Here is a 21,153-nt window from a genome sequence, read left to right on the forward strand (position 1 = left end):
GAATTCGTAGCTGTTTCTCATCTACACTCGCTAACAGACCTAATTTCTGGAGATGAATGTGAAATGCCCAGTGCTTTCCTCTCTCTCACTTTCATTGTTCACTCTAACATTCCTTCCTCAACTATCTAATTCATGGACCTCCCTCTCTTTTCTTCTTTCATTGAACTGCCATCCATCATCCATAGATATGCTGTAAATATAGCATCTTAACAAATGCCATTTAATATGAAAGTTATTTCCTAAACTGTGAACAGGCCAACACAGAACATGTTCTTCAGCCCTCCCCTAAGACTTTGCCTGACTGAAAGGATGGAGAGTTGGTTGGGCCATTTGCAGGCTATAAAATGGGATATAAAATCTGTGTGGCCTGTGGAAAATCTGCATTGACCTAAAGAAAGTCAGGCACTCTGTACCAGGAGTCGGAAGGCCGGACCAAGGTCAGCACCGAGGCCCATATTTGAAGGCTGTGTGGCGATTTCAGACTTGTGTGGGCTGCCTTCTTTTACAGATGTAAAAACTCCATGCAGGAGTTGAAAAGGTGAACAAGTTCTGAGTTGGCAGCTGTGAAGGAAATGCAAGGGCAAAACCCTCCACAAAAGGTCAAAGATTGCCAACAAATCCTAAAAGGAGAGTGTGGTGCCTGAGGGCTGTGCTACACCCTGACTAGTTCCTTATGTTAGTTTTGATTTTGTCTTCTCTCGCCTCAGAAAAGCCATTCAGAAACAAAATGCTGTAAATCCCACAGATAGCAAGAACCCTTGTGGACACACAAGCCAGACTGAAAATGTAATGCTTTGACCCTGCCAGCCCAGCAGCCCCTGAATGGTAAAGAATACCTACACTCTGCAGATGAGTGAGAAAATTAACAAGATGAAGCAGATGGTGGCTGGAAGCAGGATGAGAAACCATTCTGCCAAGGGCTTCTGCTCACCTCCTGATGAAAGGGAAAGAGGAAGAAATCAAAGTTAGAACCAGGGAAGATGAAACAAGGAGGTACAGGGCAGCAGAACCCTTGGGTTTGGGTCACAAGTGCTGGGTGCTACCAAGGTAAAGACAAATAATGACCCCTCCTGGGCCTTGAGTTTCTCATCTGTGGGTGATCACAGTCACACAGAGCTGATGTGAAGGGCAGACGAAAGAATGACAGTGATACCACTTTCCATTGTAAAGCATTATTAATTCAGCCAACCAGCAAGTATTTTGTATCCACCCATGCCCTGTGCCACTGAGATACTAAAGCTTATGAGCTTTGGGCAAGTAGTAAGATTGTTGAATGGAGAAGCTACAAAAACACATGGGTTCTCAATAACCTCATTACAGTACAGTAAAACAATTTTTCACCTACTTGGAAATGAAACTTCTGGAGGACATAGGAAAAAAAAAAATCACAGTTACCAAAGCAGGCATCAGAGTCTATAATAAATACTTTGTGATCATAATTATCCACAAAGCAACTTCTTCCCATGACTCCCATTTCACAAATGGGGAAGAAAAAGAAAATTGTCATTGTCAGCACAGAAAGATTTTATTTATTTATTTATTTATTTGACTTTTTGCATACCAGCCTATTCTCTAATTTGCTCCTAATCTGATCCAAGTGCCAGGTTCTTCTGCAGGATTTAAAATTTACATCCGAGTGTGGGGGCAGGGAGTATTTAAAGGCAGTAGGAATGCACTCATGAACAATCCAAAGCCCCTAAAGGATGCCTAGAGAAGTAATGCTTTTGCTAAATTGCCTGACTCAGAGGGAAATGTGAATCCCATTATTGCCATGAATAAGGCATTAGTTCCCTTTCTTGGGGAGAGAACCCACTGATTCATCCATTCTTTTATTTATCCATTTAGCAAATGTTAGACCCCTATCAGGTACACAAGTTCCTATGATGCAGTGGTTAAGTGAGTGAGTGTGAGATCTCCAATTGTGCAGCTCAGAGTCCACCAGGGAAGAACAGGGGAAAACAAACAAATGTCACCTGTGCTAAGTACTGTGGGGAAGTTCAAACTGCATCACAACAGGAGAAAAAGGTTCCAATCCCCAGTATGCCAGTGTTCTGTTTGTAAAAAATGAAATACATGTAAATGGATGTTTTGAGCCCTTGTAAATATTCTAAGACTTCCAAAAACTTGAAGTCACTCAAAACTGAGAATCACTGAAGAATCACAGGCAAGAGCTGTCTTCAGGCTTAGGCTAGAGGCTTTAGCCCCTCCTTGTCTCCTCTTCCTTGCCTCCCTCAGCATCCTTAGTTAGGTATATCCTCTACCTTCTCAAAGCATTAATCTCCTCCTTCATCTCTTCCTCTCTGCTTTCAAATATTCATAGAGTCTTTATAGTGAATAAGCTATGACCCTGCTCTGCCATCTCCCCCAGCTATCAGTAAATACCTTCTTTCACAGGTCTGATCTCTTGAATAAGGCTAAGGCTGCTATATTTTCCTTCCTTGGAAACTACTTTTTAAGCCACTGATAATGTCTTCCTAATCCAAAAGGCTTTTGTTTCCTTCCCCAACTTTATTTTTCCAATTCTCATATTAATGAAAGATGACCTTGAACTTCTGATCCTCCTGCCTCCACTTCCTGAGTGCTTCACCACATCTAGTTTATGTGGTGATGGAGCTGAAACCCATGGCTCTGTGTGTGTTAGGCAAGCACTCTGCCAACTGAAAGACATTCCCACCTCATCCTTTAAAAATTTTTATTAGCATATATTAACTGTACAAATAACAGGTTTCACTGGGACATTTTCACATGTGATGTAATAAATATACTTTCATCATACCTCCCATTGCCATCTCCTTCCTGAATTCCAAACTATTCACAGTGGAGCCCATCAGGAAGTGGAGCCATGGCTCTTTGATTCAAATGTTCCCATTCTTACACAGCACTCCCCTCTCTTTTAAAGTTTCAGCTGGCCCCTCTCAGTGCATCTCTTGATTCAGTGCAACTTTTTTCTATTTTAAGTCTGTTCCTCGAACGTTGAAAAGTTTGTCAGAGCTTCATATTTTAATTCTATGAGACCTCCAAAGCCTTTTTTACTGGTCCTATCCTAACATGTAGCTCTAGGTCTGGATTATAAAATGCCCACAGCTGAAACCCACTTGAGTGTTTTGCAGACACAAGCACAGGCAAAATAAAATCTGTGTTCTTCATTACGTCAAAACTATTTTCAGCCAGGCAAGGTGCTGTGCATCTATAATCCCAGCACTTGGTGGCCAAGGCAGGAGGAGGATGAGCTGGAGACCACTCAGTTATATGTTGAGACCTAAGTTAAAAAGTAACAAAAATTTTATCTCCAAACTTTCCTAAATTCAGATAAAGCTACAACAATTTACTAATAATTATGGAATAAATTGTGGTAACATTGTAGTGATGCTGTGTGAAACTTTGCAGTATTATAGTATTATAATCTCTATATTTACTTAATCACCTTACTCTTTAGTACCCATAATCATTTTAGAAAATTCTAAATAAAAATAAAACAACTCTGAAAAAAAAAAGCAAAAGAAATGAAAACAACCAAAAATTACTTTTACTGATTTCCTCCCTTTAGTCCCTGCTCTTCCAAGGCCCAAACCCAAATCCTCAGAGGCACAGTGATTCTTCTCAGTCTTCATAACCTCCTCCCCTCACAGTCCCAATGTAAATGATTACTATGTACAATCATAAGTGTAACGGCACATGCTTCGGTCTCCTGCATCTATCCTTGCTTGGCCTGGAGGCTTAGGTTCCAGGCCCACCCCTTTCTGGGGCTCTGTATACTTATCTTACACCTGGTTAAAACACAGGATCTTCTAGATCCTTTCCTTGTCCATGCCGTTCTCTAATATTATTCATGTCACCTCATTTCAGGTCCTTTTAACAAAACTGTTTTCATAAAAGTAGTGCATTTTCACTGCTGAAATTTTGAAAGTCGTAAAGAATAAGAAGTATAAAAGCCATTAGTCACAAGAATGAACTAAGAGCTTATTTTCGACACATTTTTATATGTGCTTTTCTGAGTGCCAAGACAGTGTGTTATCTAGCATACACCTCCAATCTAAGTCTCACAGAGATACTGCCAGGGGCTGCTATGCAGATGTCAACTCACAACACACAGCTAATTAGTGGGGAAGCCAGGATTAAGACCCAGGATTGGCCAATGACTGTCCTCCAAACCTGGCTGATGTAGGAGTCCCAGTGTACTCCCCTTCATCTGTAAAACTGAGGCTTAATTTATCTGTATGCTGGGACTTAGCATAGTATAAGAATTTCTTCTCAGCAATGCCTTATTATGGCTAGATGTACTTCTCTGCAGGGAAAGCTTGTTTCATTTGAATCCCAACTGTCAGATGTCCATTCCCAAGCCTCTTCTTTAACTGAGATTTCCTGCTTTGCAGATTGCTAATACTCCCTGATATTCCCAGTCTATAGGTGGAGCTAAATCACTTTATTAAAACCCTGAGTTGGGGCTGGAGAGATGGCTTAGCTCATATGGTTCTTGAAGAGGACCTGAGTTCAGTTCCCAGTACCTACACTGGCAACACACAATCAACTGTAACTTCAGCTCCACGGGATCCAATATTAAATTCTGACCTCCACTGGCACTGGATGCAGGTGTACAAACCTACATCCAGACACACATGCATATACATAATTTAAAAAGACAAATACATCTATAAAACTCTAAGTCTGTCTTGTTTAAAAATGGTTTTATATCTATTACAAGTAGGCATTAGCACACCCAGGAATGGTAGTACATGTCTATCATTCATTCAGCACTAAGGAGGCAGAGGCAGGCATGTAATCACAAGTTCAAGGTCATCTTGGTCTACATAGTGTGTTCCAAACCAGCCAAGGATGAACAGTGAGACACTGCCTTTAAAAAGGAGGAAAGGACATTAATAAGCATTAGCCACACTTTTTGACTATTTACAACTATGTTAAAAGACAAACAGCAAAACTTCAAGTCCTATAAAAAGATCAAGCAGTGTTGTAAATGCTATGGCCCCATACTCCATCTGTGGTTCAAACTGTGTAACACCCACTGGCCTGATATGCCAGGCCCTGATAACAGTTACCGTTGTCTTCTGACCATGATTTCAAAAATCTTTTCAGTTAAACCTCTCTCTTACTGCCTTTAGCCACCATAGCAGCCCCCTCACATCACTTCTAGCTTTGTGCTCTCTGTTGGGCCTGATGGCACTTAGGAGGTAGAGTTGATTCAGAGGCCTGCTCTGCCTACAATTGTCCACAGACCATTTGTGCTTTCAGGGCTTTGTATTGATTTTCAGTCTGACATCTGCTTAACAATAGGTTTCAAGCAAAAAGGACTAATCAGTAAATTGATGAGACTCTTCAAATAAAGCAGTCCTGCTGTGTTTTTAAGCCAGCAGGTGGTGGGGGAAGTTCAAATGGCATCAACAGGGCTGGGTAATTAAAAGAGTGTCAATATATTAATGTATGACACAGGGTTTAACTAGCTTCCTGTGACTTTCCTCTAGCTGGAGGGTAAAGTTCTGGTGTCACTCATGAAAGGTTCTCAATTCAAACACAAGTCAAAAGCAAACCTTCAGGGGGTGAGCTTTCTAAGGCAGCTGTCAAGTGGCCTGTGGGAAATCTCTGAGAAAAAGGTAGGACCAGCAAAATGCAGTTTCAGAGTATCAAACCTAGCTAACAATCCAAGACCCACTGCAAAATTACACAAAATTGTGCTCACCTGGTGAAACTGGGTTCTAGTGACCAGCATAGCAAAGCAATGGAGACTGAGTATACGCATGTGCACGTACATCTTGCGCATGGTCAGAATTCATCAGAAGCCTCAGAGTTGCCATCATGACCACCAGGACCAGAGTGGATGGAGCTGAATGGGGAAGTACAGTTTCCTTCTCCTCTACAGGTTTCCCACACGGCACCAAGCCATGTGCTTTCCAGAACTCCCACAGACCCAGAACTCCTCACAGGAGCTGAGCCTATTTCTATGAAGCTGCGGTAGCGGCAGCATGCTTGCTGCAGAAGGTACAGGTGGCCCATAGAAGTAAACGACAAGGGATAGAAAGGTTTTTGACCTGGTCCTGCCTCTTACTCCTGAAGTGACCTTCCTTGAATAGTGTATTTGTTTCACTTTATTTCCGCTTTGAAACTAGGACTAGGAGTGAATGAGCTAATACATGTAAAGTTCTTAGCGTCTGTACCAACAGATGATTAATCAATATGTGATAATTATGATTGAGTTTAATATACTATGTCAGAACAAAGGCATCAAGTTAATTTTCCTAGGTCCTCAAGGGAAGGCCACAACTGGGGTCCTGTCAGAATCCTCAGAAATGCCAAGAAGTAAACTCAGGACAGGAGACACAAAGCTCCAATATTCCAGACAGAAAGAGAGTGGTCAGAAGGCACTGGATAGTCAAGGATCTGAATTGCAGTGAATGTTACACTGGGCTGGAGAGATGGCTCAGTGGGCAGAAGTGCTTGCTGCACAAGCCTAACAACCTGAATTCGGAAGCCATGTAACAGCCAGATACAGTACTGCAAAGATCTATAATTCCAGTGTGCCTCCGTACAGGGGGATGGGAGACAGAGACTGAAGGATCTCTAGAAGTTTGCAGGCCAGCTAGCCTTGTTTACACAGCTGCAAAGAGACCCTGTCGCAAACATGGTAAAAAGGCTAGGACTGACACTCAAAGGTCATCCCCTGATCTCCATGTGTGCACTGTGGCATATACACAAGTCTGCACCCATATGTATGAACAAGCACACACACATACTCACACATCACACACAGACCCACGGAGCCCCTCACACACTCTCTGAATACTATGTACAGCATGGAGTACTTAGACAAAAGCAGTCTATAGAGATCAGTGTAAATGTCCCCACTGCTTGGCCTACATGGAGGCTGAGCAGGTCAAGAGCTAGCAGAACTTCCACTTCCGACAGCAGACTACAGTCTGAGTATGGTCTGTCTCATAGCCTCATACTCCATGCCTAGAACAACCAGTGGGACAGTTGAACATCAGTCAGCATAAAGAAGCAAGCATAAATCTAGTCCTGCTGCTGGGTTCCAGGCCTAGGTCCTCCGATTACTGTCTTGGGTATTGGGGCAGATCCTTCACTTCTCTACACCTGTTTTCCCAGCTGTATAATAGGAGAGTGGTATTTGTGCAGATGTTCTAGATTCTGTAGATAAACTTGCCTAGCTTAGGCCCAGGCCTAAGTTGTTATCTACAGAAAGTTGGTATGGACAACAAGAGAAGAGGCCCCACCTGAAAACTGCTTTTGATGTTAGGGGACAGAACTTGAAAGCTTATTGCTGTCCTTCCTTCAAGATAGGGGAACAACCCAAGGGGCCAAGGTAGTCATGCCTTCATGCTAGGAATAAATGGGGATTGCCACATAGAGTTCAGCCAGCCTTGAAACCACAAAAGCCTGGTTGAAAGGAAGCCCTTTGACTCAGCTACTGTGTTTATCCAGCTGAAATCCCCCATTTGTAAAGAAAAGCCCAGAGTCAGTCATAGGTGGCCTACATGGGGTTTTCATGTTATTGGGTCCACCTGGTTTTTCTTTCCAAGCAATTTTTGCCTCTCTTTACCCAGAGCTTCCCATCTCTTCATGAAAGCTTTTGAATTGGCAGAATTCATTCGTAAGGCCTAGAGAATGTGAAGTTAGGTCCTTCTACCATGCTTCCTTTTCTTCTTCCCTTTTCTGACTTGAATCTTTTCTCTCCAAGATGTGAGAATTTAAGAAGAAAGGATTAGAGGAGTGAGAGATGAGACAGAAAGAAACCTCAGAGAAAAATGTAGGCACAGAAGTAAGATGGGGGCCAGGTCTGGAACTCCGGGGTCCTGGGCACAATGTAGGCATGTACTAGATGGTCTCCTGGGTGACCCCATCTCTTCAGTTTGGGGAGCCTCAGGTAAATTCACATCATTCACATTGCCTCACACATCAGTCATGAATACCAAGTCAAAGGAAAAAGCCTTTTCCTTCCATCCCAGCACACACTTACATTGCATACTGGCTTTTTGCTGAGCTATGAACCCCTGCATGCTGGCTTACACAGTGACAGGAAAGTGAAAACCAGGACTTCCTATGAGCAGCATGCTTTACTGCTGAAGGGTTTTTCCCCAGTGTGCAGCAGGCCCTCTGTTAGCTGTGAAGTGAAAAGCAGGGTGACTGAGTTTTGCCCTGCTTTCTTGGACAAGTATCATGCATCTTAAGCCTGAAGAAAGCTTTTTTAACAATGCATGCTCACTGGTATCTAATAGTGCCATTGTATAGAAACAGATCCTGACCTGCAAATACAGCCTGAAGTGAGATCACTGCAAACCCCATTGTTCACTTGAGGAGTAATTCCTGGAATTGTGGGTCCAAGCTCCTACCAAAAGCAGGTCTGGTCCTGATGGGAGACACAGCTATAGATAAATGCAGCCAACACTGTCATTTCCAGGGCAAAGGCTGAACCCTGGGAGCATTCTCATAATAGCTTGGTTCACACTTGGTATTTGAACGTCTGAGTGGAGGAGAGAAGATACCAACAAACATTGGAAAGCAAAAAACTTCAGAGAGACTGGAGCCAGAAAACAAAAGTTTGCAGTAAACAGGAGATAGCAAAGATAGCAAAGGAACAGAAGAATCCGGAACTTAAAGTTTGAAAAGGAGAAAGATGTGAAAATTGGGAAGTTCAGCTCTTAAAGCAAAAGCCAGCTGATGATGGTAGTTGATAACAAGCGCTGATAAAATGAAACTTCTGTTTCCATTTATTGTTTTTTAAATCCATGTTCTGAAAAAGCTCCCAGGGCAAGAGTACTACTGAAAGGCAAATCTCAGGCAGACAGACATCGAGAGTCCTCTTGCTGCCTCTTCTGTTGTCGGCATCCCTGTGCCTGATGGACAGACCAGGGACCTTGCCAACTACAGCACCTGCCTCCCCGGTTAGTCCCACTCCAGCATCAATCCAACTTACCCCATGTCTCATTTTTTATTAAATAACCTTGGGCTACAATGGGTTAATTCATTAATCTATTCTAATTTGCTAATTGGCTCATATGTCACTTATTTGAGAAAATTATACATTAATAGCCACTTCTTGGCTGTTTGACGGCAACTGAGTCACTTAATATCTCTGGGCTCCCATTTCTTTACCTTAATTAAAATAAAGGAGGTAAATGTAATATCAAAGTCTGGGGTGATATGTGAGTTGGGCCTGGTAGAGAAAATCCAGGAGGAGGACTCCCTGGGGGGCATTTGTAAGGAAAGGTAGGAGAGATAGAAGAGTGTCTAAAGGAAATGAATGTAGCGACAAAATTGCCTAGTAGACTGCAGGCTGAGCATAATTATTGCTGCATCCTCCAGAGGTAAGGAAGAGTCATGCAAAATGTCCCCGAGGGGCTTGGACTTCCTATTATGTTTATTAATCATCTTGATGAAAACGGAGAGTCTGCATTGATTAAATTCACTAATGATCCTAAACTGAGCAGGGGAGTAAATTCCAGAAAAGGATGGATTTATAAGGTGAGTGCTAATATTAACCAGCTCATCTTCATGAGATGGGTAGCAGTAAATGAAATGGGATTTGCAGTAGATAACGGCAATAAGGTGCACCTGGGGGGAAACTATAATGAGACCAGAACCAAGCCAGGAAGCAGTTATTTAGGAATTAATAAGAGCTCTAACATAGAAAGTGAATAATAAGTTAAAAACAAGGTGAAAACAGATTCTCACAATGTATCACAATTTTACTCCCAGCTCTGATGCAGAGTGGGGCGACCGGTAAGTCAACAATCACAATACAGGTGAGGAAACTGAGGCCCAGAGTGGTTAAGTGGGACTAAATCAGGGCAGCAAAACACAGACGTGCTGGTCACTGTAGTCCCCTGTGTGGTGGCAGGAGATCATTCGTCCTTCTAGACTAACCTACATTTAGTCTCAAAAGCCTTCTCAATATAGTATATGGTGTTTTCTAGTTTCTTGGCCATCTCTAATTTGGCTTATTGGCCTAGACATTGGCAGAGTCTCAGTCAACACCTAGATCTCCCGATTTTGTCTAAGGCTTCTTTCTCACCCTCCTAACTCCTAAATTATCTATAGTCAACACTGACTATAACTTCAAAACCCAGCACTCAACAGGCCCTCTTGGCTTCTTAGCCAAGACTCTGACCTTGGTTTCTACCAGATTTATTTGTGGTATCTTGTGTCACATTTAAAAAAAACAAAGCCTCTGTGTATGTCCTCGTGTTGGGAAAAAAAAATTAAATATCAATAGTTTGGGGACACTGAGGTTTGTGCAGTCGAGAAATAACAGGAAATATTTATCAAAAAGAATCTACTGAATGCAAATAATAAAAGTGTCACAGGATTTGACAAAATGAATAATGTTAAAACTGATGAGTTTCACAAGGTAGCCCATGCCTTTAATCCCAGCACTCAGGAGGCAGAGGCAGGTGGATCCCTGTGAGATTGAGACCAGCCTGGTCTACAAAGTGAGTTCCAGGCCAACTGGGGCTACAGGGAGACTGTCTCAAAATAAAACAAACAAAACAAAACTTCTAATGAATGTTTTATACTTGTTTCTTTCTTGGGACACAAAGTGAGTTTTAGTATTGTTGAGAGAGATCTGTGTGTATGAGGTTAGCTTAGTTAGGTTGGGGTTTCAACCTGGGGAGGAAAGGAGGGAGGGGAAGATTCGCCTTAGCAGAATTATGAAGTAGGTGACCATGTCTGATTCTCAGTTCCCTTTATCCTGCTTTCAGTTCCCTCACCCTAGGAAGGCTCGTGATGGGCTCATGATGTTGTTCAGAGTCCTTCCACTGCACAAGGCTCTGTTGATTGTATACCGAACAGCTGTTGGGGGCACCACTCTTGTAGGAGTTCAGGTCAGTATGACCTGCCTTCTTACAGAGCCAGAGCTCTACTTCTCAAATCTTTCTCTTTCCTCTGTCTCTCATGGAGATAAATCTAATAGGCATCAGCTTTGACTCACATCCACATGGGCCAGTGGGTCACCGCCTAAGAATTTCCTGTAGTCCAAGTGAACAAAATTCCATTAGTAGAAAATGTTCACATGTGCTTGAAAGAAATCTGTCCTTAAATATACTGTTTAAAACGTCCTGGAACATCCTACAGGCTTAATAAGAGGCGCTATAGCCAGACATAATCACAAAGTGGGCTGCCAAGACCTGATTTTTTTTGCAACTTGTAGTGTCCTGTCACACCATGTCAGAGTGCTAGGAGACTGGGCACTGCTGTCAGTTAGCCTAGGGTTCATCCCCATCTCTGACACTTGCTGGTTGTGGAGGCTTAAGCAAATCACCTAAACTTTCCAAACCTATATCCTCATCTGGAAAAAAAAAAAATCTTAATAGAATTAGCTAAGAGAATGCATGAGAATCATTTAGGATGGTGCTTTGCAAATAACTACAAATAACAGCAACTTCCTTTGTCCAAGAAATATGCCCCTTCATCCATGGTTACTATGCAATTCCCATTACTTTTCATGGATCTCGCTAGCAGATAAGGTACTCATTTTATTTGCCAAGCAAACCAGTCAATTAGACCATAAACAAAAGTGGGTGCAGAACCAATGCAGCTGCCCAGGAGATGCCCAGATCTTTACAACTGCTGTTAAGCTAAAGGTTTGGTATGAATTTAGGTTTTATGTACTCATTAATATTACTCAGTTTTAAAATCTTCTTTAAGAGGATAAAGAAATGTATGAATTCAGACTTGTACATTGCAAAGCTATAGAGATGGAGACCAGATTGGTGCTTTCTAGGAGTTAGGGATAGAGAAGCAAGAGAGAAAGAGATGGGTGTATTTGAAAAAGGGGGGAAAGACCAATCTTGTGATTAAGTACTCTGCATGGTAACTGAGATTTGAAGTTAGATGTGTGTTATCACTGCATAAGACTAAATGTATGTAAATAAGTTCACACAAAAATCGGTAGACTCAGCAGGCCAGGTGTGGTTCTGCACACCTTTAATCCCAGCTCTTGGGAGGCAGAGGCAGGCAGAGCTCTGTGACTTCAAGGCCAGCCTTGTCTACATAGTGAGTTCTAGGCCAGCTGGGGCTACAGGGAGACCCTGTCTCAAAAAAACCAAAAAAAAAAAAAAAAATCAATAGACTCAACAAGGATTGGTGGGTCGTCATTGCCAACATTCTGTGTTTAAAATTGTACTGGAGTTTTTACATAGTCACAATTGGGCTTGTTGACAGTTGTGCTCATTCATTAAAGGAGTGCCAAGCAGGGTGACTGGACCCTCACCTGAATATCCAGCCATTCTTTCCAGCCACTCTTGCCAGCCAACTAGTCCAGCCTTGAAAGACAAAAGAAAATGAGGAAGAACCCAACAGAGGATGCTTTTGGAAGCCCTTGTCAAGAAACTCTAATGGACTCTCATGAACATTTGAAAAGCACCTTGTTCTGATTTTTTTCTAGTTCCCTGTCTAGAACTTGTAATGCTAATTACTCTTGCCTTTACTTCTTCACATCTCCTATTTATGATTCAAGGACTTTCTTTTCCCCTTAGAGACAAGAATTAGGCAATTTGGGAGTCTTTTAGATAAACCCACTGAAGGGGTACTCCAGTTACCTCACCCTGCATCTGTGTTCAGCATGGAAGAAGCCAGAGTGGTAAGTGTCCCTATTCCCTATTGGCAATTTGGGTAACCCCTTCAGGGGATGGTGTGATAGGAGGTAGGAATTGGCTAGGCAGTTAGGGTAAAAAGACCTCAAAGAAATGTAGCCAGTTTCTTGGCTAAAAATCAAAATGTCCTTGGACCTGTTAGCAACATACTCTGTTCCAAGACCAAAAATTTCAAAAGTATTTGGAAGCTTGTAACTAATCCTTAAAAGATTTTAGGGTTACCTCTTCAGAGGGGGAATGTTGGAGGGGAGGAAGTGGGCATGGATTTGATCCAAACACCTTATATGCATGTATGAAATTCTCAATAAAATTTTTGTAAAAAAAAAATTAAATAAATATAAAATAAAATAGTACTGGAGTTTTTGCAAGATTTTGCCATTGGGGGAAACTAAGTAAAAGAAAGATGTGATCTCTGTTTCTTCCATAGTTTATAAATCTATGATTAGCTGATAACAAAAGTATAATCTAAAGAACTGGATGGGGCTGAGGAGATGGCTCAGCAGGTAAGAGTGCTTGCTGTGTAAGCTTGAGGACTTGACTTCAAACCCCCAGCACTCATAGAAAAAGCCAAGTGTGGTTGCCTGAATATCTGTATTCACAATACTGTGTGTTGTGGGGTGGGGGTTGGAGGCAGGAGGATTCCTGGGATTTACTGAATGCCAGCCTACCTCTAGTTTTAGTGAGAGTCCCTGTCTCAAGGGAATAAGGCAAAGAGCGACAGAGCAGGGCAACCTATGTCTGCCTCTGCCCTCCATGTACACACAAATGTTCACATACCCGGAACACACTTGTACATATACCACACATTCATGCATGCACACATACACAACTATGGATAGAAGGAAAAACATAAAACAGTAATCAAGGCTGGAAAGATGGCTCAGTGGTTAAAAGCACTGGCTGCTCTTACAGAGGACCCAGGTTTGGTTCCCAGCACCCACATGGTAGCTAAAAACCATCTTTAACTCTAGTTCCAGGGGATCTGATGCCCTTTTCTGGCCTCTGCAGACACCGCATGCACATAGTACACTTATATACAAGCAGGCAAAGCATGAAACAAAAATAATAAATAGATCATGAAATAAAAAACCACAGTAATTAAAAAAATAATAAAATCAGACCTGGGAAGGGCTTGTTCTAGTGAGAAAGTAGAACCACAAAGCTTCCCATTGCATCTCCTTTGTGGTTGAAGACACAGAAGATGTGTGGAAGATGAGACATAGTAAAGATGAAGCCATTTCAAGGCCAGGTGAATGTGTGTAGTTTCCACGGTTATCTGCTGTCACTACTTTTAAATACACACAAGGGACTCACCCATGTAAATAGGTTGACTCCACTCGCCCCAGTTCCCAGCCATTCTGCATGTGGAGCTCACAGCTGCTCTCACTTGAATAGAGTACGTAGAGACATCATCAATTTTTGAGATGAATTTGTTGGTTGTCAGTTTTTCCATCTAAATGGGAGATATTAGCATTATAATCATCCCTAGACATATAATTTATGCGAATTACCAGCTTGAGAGGTCACATGTAGGTGATGTGACTCATTATTTAGCTAGTAATTAAAAATCAATAGGACATATTCATGAATTTATTCCAGACTGCTTCAGTGTGATGTGTTGGTAGTTTAGTTACCCTGCAGGAGAAAACGATCTTGAAGCTAAAATATAAAGTGATCCATTGGAAGGTCTTAGATGATGTCATCAGGGCCGCATTGATGTTCCAGAGAGACTCAAGTCACTTCCACCCACATTACATAATCTCTGTTAACTTGTGTCTCCACATTAGCAAGCCCAACTCCTGAACAGTGTCAGACAATTTATAACTGTTCAGCGCTGCTCCATGACCATGTTCTGGGTCAGCTTTCCTCGCTTTTTGCTTAGACTCTTTCAGTAGCCTTTAGCATATAACCATGGGTCCATGTGGACCCCATTCAATCCAACTTCATTCATGCTACTACAGAGATTGCCCTTCTACACAGCACATGTAAAATCCATTGGTGCCTCGAATTGCCCATATCCATGAATTTAAAACAGAAACTCTTTGTTTTCTAATAAAATGTCATAAAGCCACTCTGGGAGAAGTTCCCATAGTTCTAGTATTGGCCTTATGTCCAGGTCAGCTCAGTCATTGTCTCTCAGCTGAAGGAAGCATATTCTCTCCAGCCTTTGAGTTACTTCTTTTCCTCACACACCTACCAGGCCCAGTGTGGCTGGTGGACTGGTAGAGGTCAGGAAGTGTTGATTACCGGTCTATAATCAGATAAATACACACAGGGAGAGTACAATTTAGCAACTTGGAGAGCCGTTGGGCATTGCTATGACCTCCTGGGCTGGTACTCTAATGATCTGTGGCTGGTATTCTAATGTCTTTGGCTATATTTTTTTCCTAGCTAATATTTTTTAATTGTGATTTGTGAAAGCAACAGTCTGATTAGGAATTTACAAAAGAAAGTCAGTCCTCCACTGAGGATATTTCTGGAAGCACTACTTTCTCTTACCATACAAGTTTGTCTGTCCCTCCAGGTTGCATTCAGTTTGTCTCTGTGGAGCCTGAAGGAGGTTGTTTTGCATCCCTCCCTCCTCCTCTATCGGTCTTTATTACAGTAAGGCAACTCGGAGACTGTCCATCAGAACAGGATTTACCTTAGATGTCCACTCATTTGTGTATGAATTACCAGTTTAGGAAGTCACACATAAGTCGTATGACTTATAATTCAGCACATAATTTAAAATCAATAGGACATAGTTTATTCCAGACTTCGGAAACAGAGCCTTATTCCCTGTCATGTTTCCCCCCAAGAAACAGATTTGAAAAATTCAATTAATTGAATTTGGTATGTCTCTTAAATTTTTTTTTTACATTTATTTGTGTGTTTCTGTGTGTATGTGTGTGTGTGCACATACGTATGTGTGCTCACAGATGTGTGCCACAGTGAGCACGTGGAGGTCAGAGACAATTTGAAGGAGTCACTTTCTCGTTCTATCATGTGGGTTCTGGGGAATGAACTCAGAAAGTCAGGCTTGGTGATAAGCACCTTAACGCCCTCACCCATCTCACCAGCCTTGGTTGTATCTTATCAGTAAGACACTGAGTTTGAATCCTAGCTTCTCTGATTTTTCTTTTGCTTTGTTACTATGATAAGTTATTTCAACCTTTTTGCCTTAATTTTCAATAAAATGGGAAAGATAATTATATATACATTTATGTATATATATAAAACTTATTTTGAAGAAGGTATAAAATAACATAATAAAGCTTGAAAGTTACAAAATATACCCTTGGTACTATTTTCAAGTGTATGGGATCAGTAGCGTTAAAATACAGCCAAACTGTTTTATAACCAGCTTGTAGCATACTTTCCATCTTGTGAAACTGAAGTTCAAGGTTGGGAATGTAGCTCATGGTTAGCAAGCCTGAGACCCTAAGTTCAATTCTTATCATTCAATATCAGAAATACCAAAATCCTGAAACTCTGTATCCATTAAACAATAGTTCATTTCTCACTTCCCCCATTCCCTGACAACCATCATCCTATTTTTCTGTTTCTAGGCACTTGGATACCCTAGGCATCTCATAAAGGTAGAATCATGTACTGTTTATCTTTTGTGACTAGCTTATTTCACCTTGCTTGCTGTCCTTAAGGTTAATCTATGTCACAGCATCTATTGGACTTTAAAGATTGACGAATGCTCCATTTTATTTATCAATATATGCCACATTTTGTTTCCCTAGTCATGTTCTATGAGGTTTTGGGCCCTTGTTTTTGTTTCATTTGAGACAGGAGTGTCACTGACCTTGAACCCAATCACAGCATTCCTCCTGTCTCTGCTTCCCTGCTAAGTGCTAGAATTGCAAATGTGGACCACCAAGCCTGGCTCTTTTCATCTGTTTAGAGGGAATCCTTCCAGCCCTTGGTTATTGTAGATAATGCTGCAACAAACAGGGGTGTCCAAGCATCTTTTTGAGACCCTGTTTTGAGTTCTTTTTGCACATGTACCTAGAAGTGAAATTACTGGCTCTTACGGTAATTCTAACTTTTTTGAAAACCCGTTTTCCTGTTCTCTTCAGCAGCTGCATAGGTGGTGTTTTTGTTGAAGCTCCTACAGTGAGTTTCCATTTGATACTTTGTATTATTTTCAACCAAAAGTATATCCTTCCAAAACAAAAGTCTTCTCAGATTTGGTCTACTTCTGTAATACCAGGGTAAGATGACAGTTAACTTTGACTTTCTTGGCTCTGAAATACACCTGGAAGAGACACTAATGATACTCTTTTAAAGGCTCCTTGAATGTAAGTCTGTCCTGGAATACTAGTACAATATGAAGAATTACCTGAAAGTAACCATTCTTCATGTTGCAGATTTTCAACTCATAATCAAAGCACTGGACTGGAAAGGCAGAAACGGGTTTCTCCCATAGGATAGAGAGAGAAGTTCCCTCAATCTCAGCTGTGACATTCATCGGAGGATTTACTTGATCTAGGTTAGAGAAGTCAAGAGGTCAGTGACAGTTCTGTAGAATCACTGATCAGAGTTGATAGCTCCAATCCATCCCTTTTCTCCAGGCATTTCTCAAGATTTACCATTAAGTCTCTATCAACCAATCTCCAAGCCACAGGAAGCTGGTGGCTTCCCATAAGACTCTTGGAGTGGTTGTACTGAAGAGACTCACTTGTATTAAAAAAATGTCAAAAGGTAACTATGTCAAATGCAGGTGATTGCTTGAATCCCTTTCTGGTCGACTCATCGCAAAGTGCATTGTATTCCATGATCCCTTTAAACTTTCCATGTTCTATGAAGCTCAGCATAAAACTAACTCTGGAGAGAACATGGCCCCTGAGCTCCACCATACACCCAACCTCCAGTTCACAGCAGGCATGTAACCCTGAACAAGCACTTTGTCCTTCTGGCTTCAGTGTTTTGTTCTAGGGGATAGAGATAGCTTCTTAGCTTTAGTTCTCTGAGATGCAGGGATGTGGTGGTACACTTCTTCAATCCCAGCACTCAGGAGACAGAGGCAGAAGGATCTCTGTGAAATCTTAGCCAATCTGGTCTGCATACCAAGTTCCAGGCCAGTTGGGGCTACAGGGAGAACTCATCTCAAAGAACAGATAAAGCTAAATATGTCTTTACTTAGCACTGTGAGGGTCCTTCCCCCTGAGTTCTCACTTGATGGTCTTATGACTGTATAAGGGGAGTGGAAAGTATTTTAAAGTGAGAGTTCTTGTCTTTGATTATGCAACTTAGATCGTAGGCTTGCTGAAACACAGGGCCAAGTAGAAATGAGATCCGCTGGCTTCTAAGCCAGAAAACATTCGCAACCAAGAAAGTACTTATAACTCTTGGCAATCCTAGGAACTAGCCCCAGTAAAATGAAAATGTCACAAATTCCTATAGTCTGTACTATGTCATATTTTCATATTATTATTGTTTCCCAGGTCTCCCTCAGCATATTTTATTTCCTATTTTCATGAACATGACATTTTTAGGTTGCCTAAGAAATATAATGATTACGAGAATTGTGTAGCCATGTTAAGAAGGCCTGTGGTTTTTTTTATTTTTAATTTTTATTTTTTTGGTCTTTTTGAAACAGGGTCTCCCTATAGCCCTGGCTGCCCTGGAACTCACTATGTAAGCCAGGCTGGCCTTGAATTCACAGACAACCTCTGCCTCCCAAGTTTTAGGACTAAAGGCATGTACCACCACACCCAGCAAGAAGGCCTGTGGTTTTTTAAGAGTTATATTACATTGGCTGTACATACATCACAGTCAAATTATGCCTTTTAAATAATAGTTTAGTATATTTATTGAACACTTAATGCTGGGCACCACTTTATAGTTGTTATTCCACTTAATTCTTACAGAAATTACACAAGGAGTATTCCTTTATCCCCTTTTTTTCATACATGAAGATTAAAGCATAGAACAGTGACTAGCATAGCTAAATTCCTTCGTACAGGTAGTAGAGGAGCCTGGAGGCTAGTCCAGGCAGCCTGGCTCCATAGTCCATGATAATAGCCCTTCCACAGCTGAAGACTAGGTGTTAATAAGATTCTTGAAGAGCTTCACTATACAAATATCTAGGATGAGGGAAACATCTTCTGTTTTTAAGAAAAGGAGATGAAATATTGAATATTATGTCCACAGTTGAAAACTTCATGGTAAAGCTTGCTTTCTAACTCAAGAATGTCTAGAGGGGCTGGGAGAAGGCTCAATAGGTAAAGGGCTTGCTGTATAAGCATGAGGACTTGATTTTGGATCCCCAGCACCCACATAAAAGCAACTGGGTATGGTGATGCACTCCAATAACCCCAGAGCTGGGGGTGGAGTGGTATCAGAGATAAGTAGATCCTAGGTGTTCATTAGCCTGCCAGTTTAGCCAAAAGGGAAAGCTCCAAATTTAGTAAGATGTTCTGTCTCAAAAAATAGGGTGGAACTGGGCATGGTGTGGCACGTATCTCTAATCTTAGCACTTAGGAGGCAGAGGCAGGTTGATCTCTGAGACAGAGGCCATCCTGGTCTACACAGTGAATTCTAGGCCAGTTAGGGCTACAGGAAAACCCTGTCTAAAAGCAAACAAAAACACCAAAATTAACTAAATAACTAAATAAATAAAGTGAAGAAGCAAAAAGCAACTGAGGAAGGGGTCCTGATGTTAATCTCTGGCCCGTGTGTGTGTGTGTGTGTGTGTGTGTGTGTGTGTGAGAGAGAGAGAGAGAGAGAGAGAGAGAGAGAGAGAGAGAGAGAGAGAAATTTTAACAATCTAGAGGACATATTGGAATCTATGAGGCCTGGAGGTAGTTTAGCTTTGAAAGAAGAGCCACATGATGGGAAACCTGGATGCCTTTATATCAGATTGTGGGGAAAAGGCTCAGAATTGTTTGAATGGAAACATTGTATCTGTCACAGGACCAACATGCAGAAATGTCATAAAACCAGTGAGAAAGGAGGAGCACTGATATAAGATCTCTTATCTAGTGAGTTCACTTTTCCTGGTGGTGTCATTTTCAACTGGGGAGTTGAATTTGCCCTCCAAGGGACATGTTGGAGACATGATCTGGTCACAACCCAGGATAAGGGAATCAGAGGGAAGATATGAATGATATCCTCTGAACATCTTACCATGGTCAGGCCCTTATAATGCCAAGTTATGCAGTCAAAAGTCCTGTACAGTTAAAGTTGGAAAGCCTGCCCCAGTGGTTTTCCAGTGTGTGTGGATGGTTGCTTAATATTTGAAAAAGTCAGACCTTTTCCTATGCCAAGACTGTGCCCTTACATTATTCCTTCTTAGGGATAAGAGCGTCTCACCGATGGCATGCAGGAAGAACAGCTGATCCAAGGGCTTGATAGCGGCATGCTTGCTTGAGCCGTTAACATGCACTGCAAGCTGCTCAAGCCCTTTGCTGTTGATAAATGTCCTGGGAAACCAGCATGCAGTGTTTCTGTTCAGAGCATCTGTGCTGTATTCCTGGCATTCTTCCGTCCAAAAGCCATACCTAAATTGGAACACCCATTAGTTTTTATAAGGCAGGAGGAAACGACCCATTTGCATAAATAAAAATAGATACCGACCTATAGTAGAGGAAATACTGTGTGTCTTCAGGGGCATCCTTGCCAACAAGCCAGGTGCATAGAAGAGAAACTCGGTATGGCCTTAAGTGTGTGCGATTATTCATGGCAGTGTTTGTGGTGCAAGTTAAATTCACAACTGAGGTTCCAGGAGCTCCTAAGTGATTGCCAATGAGAGGAACAAAACATTACCATGATGACTTCAGAATCTTACACGTTTTCTTGAAATAGTATTGATTTTGAATGACCACAATCATCTTTTTGTAGAAACCTATTTGCAAAGGGCAAATTTAATGGAGGAATGAAATTAAAATCACAGAGGCGCAGGTTCCGACATGAAAGAGCTCTCTAGCTGCTTTAGATGGAGCTGAGGGAGCTGTGTCTATGAGTTTCCTTTCTGAAATTTCAACAGCAGTGTCAGGTGTTGCTACCCAGCAACTTCAGTGTTCTAGAGCCACATTTGTCAGTAACTAGCTGTGAGACATTGCCCCCTACCATGTCTGAGTTCCACTTTTTCCAACTGTAAATGAGTAAGTCAAGGAATAGTTCCAGAAATCCTTTCTATCCTAAATTGTATGAGTCATTTGTGTCCACACGTGTCATGAATTATGCAGATTGCTACCACTCAAATGAGTTTTGGCAATACTCGAGGATACTGGCCAACCAGTCTACAACAGCTTACAAAATCCCGGCACTTGAGAGGCAGAGGCAGAAGGATCTTTGTGAGTTCGAGGCCAGCCTGGTCTACATAGTGAGTTCCAGAACAGTTGGGGCTACAAGAAGACCCTGTCTCAAAAAGACAAAAAAAAAGTAAAAGAGTCTCCTCTAATACACTAGCACTTAAGATATTTTAAATGAAACCCTTTTGTATTTATTTACACCAGATTTCCCCAAATTAGGTTTGTGCTGCCAAGAACACTGTGGCAAATTCTACCTAGCCTTCCTGTGATTGCTCAAAGAAGGC

At 41.7% G+C, this 21,153-nt stretch overlaps 1 protein-coding gene across 1 annotated transcript in view; it reads right to left on the reverse strand.

Moving 5' to 3' along the window:
• The window catches only part of Il5ra (interleukin 5 receptor subunit alpha), a 34,826-nt gene that overhangs the window by 3,895 nt on the left and 9,778 nt on the right, over window positions 1-21,153 (reverse strand). The window contains exons 5-9 of the mRNA XM_008854580.1: window positions 20,193-20,346; window positions 19,929-20,116; window positions 16,954-17,099; window positions 13,935-14,073; window positions 841-934 (exon numbers count right to left, since the gene is read on the reverse strand). Of these exons, the coding sequence (XP_008852802.1) occupies window positions 841-934; window positions 13,935-14,073; window positions 16,954-17,099; window positions 19,929-20,116; window positions 20,193-20,346 (721 nt within the window). The remainder of the gene's footprint in view (window positions 1-840; window positions 935-13,934; window positions 14,074-16,953; window positions 17,100-19,928; window positions 20,117-20,192; window positions 20,347-21,153) is intronic.

The sequence above is a fragment of the Nannospalax galili genome, unplaced genomic scaffold, assembly GCF_000622305.1.
Source record: "Nannospalax galili isolate Female #2095 unplaced genomic scaffold, S.galili_v1.0 scaffold846, whole genome shotgun sequence".
Lineage (NCBI taxonomy): Eukaryota > Metazoa > Chordata > Mammalia > Rodentia > Spalacidae > Nannospalax > Nannospalax galili.